General features: G+C 32.1%; 1 protein-coding gene across 1 annotated transcript in view; it reads right to left on the bottom strand.

Moving 5' to 3' along the window:
• LOC129229710 (very-long-chain 3-oxoacyl-CoA reductase-B-like) overlaps window positions 1-9,180 on the bottom strand; it is a 31,857-nt gene extending 22,677 nt beyond the window's left edge. Inside the window, exons 1-3 of the mRNA XM_054864073.1 lie at window positions 8,835-9,180; window positions 3,204-3,250; window positions 3,024-3,099 (exon numbers count right to left, since the gene is read on the bottom strand). Of these exons, the coding sequence (XP_054720048.1) occupies window positions 3,024-3,099; window positions 3,204-3,250; window positions 8,835-9,018 (307 nt within the window). The 5' untranslated portion in view covers window positions 9,019-9,180. The remainder of the gene's footprint in view (window positions 1-3,023; window positions 3,100-3,203; window positions 3,251-8,834) is intronic.
• Window positions 9,181-9,361: the final 181 nt, after the last annotated feature.

The raw sequence follows: 9,361 nt of genomic DNA on the forward strand, positions 1-9,361 counted from the left end.
AAACGAATTCAACTCTGTAAGCGAAAAAATACAGTCCCATCGAATTAATCTGTACACTGTTGTTAACTTATACAATTCCCTTGAAAAATTTCTGAACGAGCTGAGAAATGCTTCATATTTTTTTATTACTGATGCGCAGAAGAAATTACAGGAGATTAGAAATATTCTTGGCATAGACAGTGATTGTCTTGAAAGCAATAAGAGACAGAGAAAGAGGAGGAAATTCTATGATGAATCAGATTCATCTGAACTTGAAGAAGGTGGGGAAACAGAAGAAAACCAGATCCGTTGCCTGCAAGAAAATTATGCAACAATAACTGATAAGCTTTCGACCGAGTTGAATAAGAGAATTGGTGTATATAAAGAGTTTTCAAATAGATTTGCATTTTTGTCAAATCTACGTAACTTAGATGTGGAAGAAATAACAGCAGCAGCAGCCTCACTGCAAAAGTTTTATACAGCTGACATTGAATATTCTTCATTGGTGATCGAGTGTATTCATCTAAAGGGACTCCTGCCCCAAGAAAAACCGGATAGTACGGAAGAAATGTCCCTGTCAGAACTGTATCGATTTATAAAATCAAAAGATCTCCAAGACTTATATCCTAACAGAAGCATTTGCCTTAAAGTGTTTTTATGCACACCAGCAACTAACTGTGCAGCTGAAAGATCTTTCTCCACACTTTCCCGGATCAAAAATTATTTGAGATCTTCAGTATGCCAACAAAAATTAGTTCATTTATCGATTTTGGCTATTGAAAATGACTTAACTGTTAAATTAGACTTTAATGAGGTTATTGATACATTTGCCAATAGTAAAGCAAGACGTAAGAGATTTTAGTGAAACAGCTCTTATTATTCGTATTCTAAATATGTTAATAATCAAGTGCAAACACCTTTTTTAAAATTTCAACTGTAAGTTTATATATCTATAATGTTATTTATGTTAATTTCTTACTGCTATTCACCCACCAGTAGTGAATTTCCTTTGAATTTAAGTATTTGAAGTGCTTTTGTCTTAAGGAACTTGCTGATTTTTTTGTATATATAAATCAAATCATAGTTTTATTGGAACGTACTCATTTCTTAGGTTTCTTTTCTATCCTGAATGTTTTTTATCATTAATCAAGCCATTTAATATACGTTCAAACTAATGTGCCCAAAACTTGATAATATGATATAAGTATTTGAGTTGTGCTCATGTGACGAGTTAAAGATGAAAAAAATCATCACATCAAAAAACTCATTGTCTGCGTCGGTGCTTCAGGCCGTTCTTACTCAAAATTCTTGTTGAGTGTTGATGATTAAATAGCTAAATTTGATAAATGATAAATAAAAAAATTCAGCAATAAAATAGTTTTATTTATTTTAATTATTTTTGTTGTAATTTAGTTGCAAATTCAAAAGCACAGTTTCTGAGTTTCTCTACCATCCTTTTAGTTTTAATGTTGTTCGAATTGGAAGTTCAAGGTATTTTAAATTTGAGAAAAATTAGTGTTTCAATTTTGTTGATTTTTTTGTTTAATTCCTCTAAATATTAATTGAATTCAACTAGCATGAGCATTGTTAGTTTTTAAAACGACCATAATGAATCAAGTGGGACTGAATCTGTTCAAAGTAGTGTAATAGCGTAACAATTTATTTCGAAATATATAAAAATATAAATCATATTGGAAAATTAATGAAGATATCATAGCTATATAAAAGTAATTTTTGAGTTCTACCACCATAAGAATTATTTTTTTTTTCATGAACTAGACCCATTTGTATCCACGGCAAAATATAAGAGAAAAAAAAAACACTCTTAAGCATACCCGCAACTTGTCATTTATTTCAATTCCTTATTTTATCCCAATCTTGTCATACCTCTCTGTAACAAAGTACATAATATTTTCAGCAATAAAATCTTCTTTTCATGAGAAATAGTTTACTTGGCGTTGCCTTTCAGTATGTTATTCAATTGTTTATATATATCTCTTTTAAATCATGCAGCTCAATTTTCACCCACTTCCTGCCATTAGATTTCTTTCTGGCTTGGAACACGATCTCAGATGCGATGACAATGCAATATTCTATAATCAAAGTAATTAATTAACTAATCATTGTGAACTTTTTAATGAAACTAATTTCATGCTATATTAAGGTGAGCCTTCAATAGTAAATTCATTAATATTCATTTTTATTGTTGAATGCATCATTTCACTGTGCAAGTTCAAAATGTTTCATGAAATAAAACAAATCAAAACAAACTGCATGTTAAATACTGCCGGAACAAAGTTGTTGAAGTATAAACTCAAATGCTTGATTTTTAAACGAGGCGGGGCTTAAAACAATACCTAAAGCTCTATAGCTCCATTAAAATGAAAAATGATCCATCAAAAAGTTAAACTATTTAACGCTTAAATGGTGCTTAATAGAGCACATGCATTATTTTTCTACGTTGACTAAGTAGGAATTGCCTTAAAAAAGCTTTTTTATATATTACTTGTTTTTACTATAGTGTTATGCTCATTTCTCTAAGAAAATGGGTTTCCATACTCACAACATCTGTTTCCTGTGTCAAAGAAAGTAATTCCTTTTCTAACAATTTACAAAAGTTTAACTATTCAAAAAAAATGTGACAAGAAGTCAAATGTTCTGTCAACTACTAGCGGAGTTCAATAACTACATATTAACGACTGCAACTTTGACCTTTGATAAAGTGAACATTTAGTATTATAAAATAGGGGTCTCCGTGGTTGTTTATATTCTGTTATATTCACTATGCAACGAACAGAAGAGAAAGTTATAAAAATCGAAACATTTTACCCTTGAATAAAATTACCGTTTTTTTTAATGAAGTAACAAGTGGGGGGGGCGGCAAAAATGTTCGGGCCCATGTGAGTATGACCTGTAAATCCGGCCCTGATTATTAGTATAAAATACAAAACGCATTTCTTCAAACATATCAAAAACTCATTTCTGCAGATGCTGCCATTTACCAGCCTGTAGCAAAATTATACAGAACAATGAATCATATTTACCAATTTCATCGGCAACTGCTTCAAGTTTTTCAGGTGTTCTACTAACTAAAACTATGTCAAATCGTTTTGCAGCAAGCTGGAAAAGTTATCATATATCCATAAATAAACATTTATATCTTTTAATATATAACGTACACGCATACATACACTTAAATACCATAATATAATTATAATGCTTACAGCATGAGCATATGCCTTTCCAATGCCATCAGTAGCTCCGGTGACAACTGAAATAAAAAAGAAAGAAAAACATTTTTCAATTGATGCATGGAGCATCATCCTCATATATATAATAGCGAATTCACTGATCAAGTAACGCTCTGACATCATCAACAATGAAACTTGCGTCATATTATGATAGTATTTCTTGGTAATGTTTGACATGCATGGGAATGCTTTATTTTAACAAGGCTGAACGAAATCCAACTGAACTGTTTTACTGGTAAGACTGTCATTTTAGGAGCATGAAGAAACAAAAAAGTGGTCGACAATTAATGCTATCTACTGGAGTTCCGGGTTAATCGACTGGAGTTAAGGTTAAAATTTCAACTATCAAAATAACACCAAACAACAGGCAATTGCCTTATTCAAATGTAGAAGCAACTTTTACCTGTCATACCTTGATGGGCAATTTTCTAGTTTCAAATATTTATGAAAAAAAAAAAAAAAAAATATATATATATATATATATATATATATATATATATATATATATATATATATCAGTGAAATTTTATTCCTGTTTTCTTTTAATAAATTTTAAGCATCATTTTTTAAAACTGTTGAGAGAAAGTTTTGACTTTTGTTTACAATGTTTAGGTTTTCTTTGCAAGAAATGAAAAAAAAAAAAAAAAGCTAACAGCATTATAATACAGTGAAGCACCGTTTATACGTTTTTGAAGGGACTGTATGAAAAAAGCGTACAAATGAAAAAACGTATAATAGGTATAGGTTAATGTGTATTAGACTCTGCAGGGACCAATTTAAAAACGTATAATTGATAAAACCGTATAAAAGAGAAACGTATAAACGGTGCTTCACTGTAGATTATTTTTGCCACCCTACTGATTCCTTCAAAAACACCAATACAGATAAAATTTCCTTGGCTCTTGGCTTAGTTCTTTGATCAGTATTGGTAAACAGAAAGCATTTTATTTTTCCTTCTCTTCCTAGTCATTCAGACATGTTTGTTGAAAATAGCTAATTGACTCCATTTGTCTCATTAATTTTGATTTACATATTTTTGCATTTTTTCTTTAGTTGTTTCTCATTTAAAACCGAAATGCAAGAATGGACTACTAAAAGTGTGTACCGGCCAGCAGGGTTCGTTGATTGAAATCGTAATTAAAATCACAATTTAAATCAAGTGATTTTTTAAAAATAAAATCAGTTGATTTTATTTTTATAAATTAACTAGCTGTACCCGACGCGCGTTACTACGCCAACAAAAAAATACATCATTATACTGATTTTCATGACAATCGGTTGAACGGGGCAGAACTTGCTACTCTGCAGTGCCACCTGGTGGCGAGTAGCTTCAGTGAGCATATTATGCACCTTCTCCGTGGAAAAATACATATATATAGCAATTTTCATAATAATCGGTCCAGGTATCAAGTGAAGACGTGACTATACTCAAATTTTGTACTCACGCAGTTTGCAAGATCAATCCATCGCTAAAAATATCAAATAGAAAAAGTTTTAAATCCCCCTGTTGCATGAAAAACCATAAAACAATAAAGAAAGAATTTATTTGTTCAAACTCAAGAAAAATGGCAACAGCTAACTTCGTATCAATGAGATCTTTCACGCGAATTTATTTTATTCGTATTTATCCAATGGATTGTGACTTAAATTGGAATAAATAAGGAACTATCGATCGGATATTTTTCGAACTGGTCTAAAAACATTCCCAGTACCAAAAATAACAAACGGTGAAAGTTTCAGCCAAATCTGCCGGGTAGTTTTTGAGTTCATGGATGACATACAGACAAACATTCATTTTTTTATGTAAAGATATATATATATATATAATATATATAAATAAAACGCAAGCCAAATACAAAATATTAAACAATTTATATAGATGGATGAATGATAAACTGATGCATCAGAAGTTTTATATCTGAGAAAACTTAGAAGATTTGCTTTAAATGCTTAGCATTAAAAGTGCCACACAGCATTTCAATTATTTAAACAATAATATTGAATTTTATTTTAATAGTTTCTTAATACTTTAATTTTGCAGATATTCAACAGAAAACCCAAGATTGCAAAAAATTGAAAACACAATTTAACTCAGAATCATAATAACGTACTAAAAATCTGAAACAAAAGCAAACTAATCAAGACAAAAACATTTTAATGAGAAAGGCTCATAAATGTCTTTCACTCAAACTGGAATATTAAGGCAACAAGAACAAAAAGTAATTAATCTTTTTCCTTGTGCTTTGTTTAGTTCCGGAAATAAAAGCTTCAGAGGATTTTCAACCAAGTTTTCCTGATCTTTCACACAGCACAAAAGTTTCTACCCTCATTTGAAGAACGAGGAAGAAGTTTAACATCAAGCCTTGTCTTGACTGATCATTTTTTTAATCAAAAATTAGCTAAAGTTTTTTTTTTTTTTTTGTATCGGAGCTCTCACAAATGACAATGCAAATATTTTTTGCTTCTGATATTTTGGTAATTTTATTTCCTTGATTAGACTAGAATTTTACTAGCTATCTAATCTTTGTTTTTCATGACTCTTTATGCTAATTCCTAAGTCCTTAATTTTATTGAGCAATCACGATTGCTTATTGCTTTCATTTGACTGTCGTTGGCGTTGTGGTTCCTTTTTCAGCTTGGACCAGGCCTGCAGCACCACCGTCCACCGGCAGCGGCGCGGCTGGTCCTGAGCACTGTCCCCCGAAATCCACTTTTGCTGGGCGGTGGCGTCCATGTCCCACACACACGAACGCCTACACACACACACACACACGAACGCCTACACACACACACACACGAACGCCTACACGCACACGCACGTACACAACACACACTCACTCACACACATGCGCCTACACAAACACACACGCTCGTGATTGCGAAAAACATAATTTGAATTCAAGATGCCAAAAATTCAAATTTTTTTTTTTTTTTAGTTTATTCATTTTTTATTACATCTTTTATTTTAATCCTAGTAGTTTACATACACTATCATAAACAAGGGCAGATCCAGAATCATCCCAAGGAAGGCAGGGTTGGCCGAATTGGACCCAATTGGGTTGGACCCAATGGGTTTTTTTGAAAAAACCCACTTAAAAAAACCCATTATTTAACCCACTTTTGGGTTTTTTTAAATTTTCTGAGAAGTTTTTTTAAAAAAGTAATTAATTTAAATACTTCACAATTTAAACTTCTTTTTTATTTGTTCTTCACCACCATAGACAATGAACATAAAAAATGAACTTTGAACTTTAATAGTATTTCTTAATTCTTAACGGCATTAAAAAAATACGTCAAAGATTTTAAATAAATGTATTTAACTTTTTTCTTTAACTGGTCAATAAATAACTCAAATTATATTGACCAAGTCCTGTCACGTCTGATTTTCTCAATATTTGTAGATTGTACAGAGGAAACTAATCTAGTTAAAAGGCTTTCACGTGAATTAGTTTCTGTTAACCAACACGTCACAAATCTCGAATAAACACAAGGTATATTTTTTAGAAATAATCAGATTTTTCAAACGGTCGACAGAAAACAGAACGGGTACAGTATTTTCATTATCTTACGAAAAGTTTAGTATTTCTTACTCTGTACACAGAAATAGAAAAACAGGCAACATAAAATTCAAAGAAATGTCTTGATTAAGCTGGAATTTCGTAAAAAGGGATTTAAACTACTTGAGGTTCTACAGTAGTTTTGCATAACAAAATGATATACAATAAAGTAAAATGCAAAAAAAAAAATGTAGTAATTAAAAACAAACAATAGATTTTATCACTTGAGAAGTAACTTTGCCTTAACTGTTGGTAATAATGAAAATTAAAAAACTTCAAACTTCACCATTCTTGGGGTTTTTTCGTCTTTTATACTTCTCTTCAGAAAACGCTAAATTTTAACTAGTTTTCCAGCTTTTTTTACCCGAAGACACTTTTTACACTTTGTCCATATACTTACGCTACAATACGCTGCAAGTACCCCACATTTTCCCTAAAAAAGACAAAAAAACCCACATTTATTTAAAAAAAACCAACTTTGGTTGGGTTTTTTTGGGTTTTATTTAAAAAAACCCAAAAAACCCTGGGTCCATGGGCTTTTTTGAAAAAACCCGGGTTTTTGCCAACCCTGAAGGAAGGGGGACTGATATTTTTACTTGTCCCTTACTACATATCTGATTTGCAGATGCTTGAGGGGGGCAGTGGAGCTGTCGTAATCACATCATTTTAATTCGAAACAACTAAACTACAGAGATATAACCAAGGAGTGGGAGGTGCTCTCCGAACATATTCCTTCTTTTTTTTTATCAAAGGTCTGCATTTTTTAACTTCAATTTGTAATAATTCTGGGGTAATATTTGGAATTCCTCCTCCCTAAATATCCAAGTCGTCTAAAATTGTTTTTTAAAATAATGATAGTCCCTGAACCCCACCCCTTTCCCTAATGCTACAAAATGTCAGGGGAATGCTTGCTCAAACCTCCCTTCCTCCTAACATCACCAAAGTTTGCTGAAATTGCAGTTTTTAACTTCAGTTATGAAAGGTTTCCAGGGGGGGGGGGGCTGAACTCCATTACTTCTTCTGATGTCATCAAAGATGACTTACACTTGCATTTTCAGGACTTCAATTTTTTAAATAGTTCCGGTGTAGAACCCCTCAAGGGAAGGACAATTGCCATTATATTTAATTGTATAAGTGAACTATAACATATAAAATAAACACCTAAATTTTCCCACTGCACAGGATTTGAAGATGGAAAAAACTTTTCGAAAGAATTAAACAACCCGTATACAGATTTTTAAACTATTGAATGCATTTTAAACCAGAACAAAACAGTCTATTAGTTTCGACAGTAAACGTAAAATCATTTTTGTCACAAGAGGGATGGTGCACCCTCTGCAAATGCTATTCGGGTACCCTTCAAGACAAAAGCCACCTACTAAAAAAGAAAAAAATTTTAAATCACCCCCTAAAATTGGTTTATGGTGCAGCCCGCACCATGAACCTCCTTCATAAGCACCCCTGCATAGTATAAAAGTTCCTTTGCTAGACAATTTAGTTTACTTCTAAATATTGGGTAGTTCATAGCTAATTGTGCTTTTTATTATTCAGCAACTACAGGTCTCACCATTTCCATATGCATAGTCCCCCCTCCCCCCACATGGTTATGAAATATTAATGCTTTAAAGCAAATGTAAGGTGGGCATTTCCCGTTTTCACAAAAATTTGCTTAATGTATAAATTTTTCTGTATTATGACTTAGCATTAAGTTTTAAGCATACATCCTGGAAGATTCCAAATGATCGTCCTGGGAAGTTGATTATGGGTGAAGAGGCTTTTTGCTCGTTTATTTATTCATCCTGAAACATCCAGATTTTATTTATTTCTTTGTTTATTATTTCAATCATTAGAAGTGCACATTTAAGTATTAAAAATATTATACTGCTAATGTCTTACCAATATGATGCATATATATCTATTAGTCACGATAATGATAGGTAGCTGAGCAATGTATAAAAGAAAATGTATCATATAGTAACACTTTTAAATTTTAAGAATGACAGCTTTCAGACGCGTTTATAAATAGCACTAACTATTTACAACTCACCAGCCCATTTCCCAAGTTTCTTCCAGTTCACTGTAGCTCCAACTAAATCTGCTACAATGCAGGTATACAATCCACGCCACAATGATCTTAGAATTACAAACAGAAACCAAAATACAGTAATACATCCAATGTACCAAACAACTTCATTTGAAACTTTTTGAGTCAATTCACACATCTTAGACATTTTAGTTTGTTCAAATAGAAGTCGGCACTTCGGCTTGCCCGTGAAATACTAAGTTTTATGAACTTGAGGAAGTGAGGAAGAAAAACTAGAAGTTGTCAGGGCACTTTACGGGTTCACGCAAAGATCACGCATCTAGCCGCCGGCTATTGCGTTGCGCGTTGCGTAAACAACTTTCGATTTTTTACAGTTGCCAGAACTGGCAAGAAGGAATTTTTAACACATAAATGTTATTATTTGTATATTCAATGATTGATCAATGATCATAACATTCTCGAGAAATTTTATAGATTATTTGAATATTTTTAACAATTCGTTAGCTTTAATAGTTCACTGCGCTTACGTT

This window comes from Uloborus diversus, chromosome 9 (assembly GCF_026930045.1).
Source record: "Uloborus diversus isolate 005 chromosome 9, Udiv.v.3.1, whole genome shotgun sequence".
NCBI classification, from domain to species: domain Eukaryota; kingdom Metazoa; phylum Arthropoda; class Arachnida; order Araneae; family Uloboridae; genus Uloborus; species Uloborus diversus.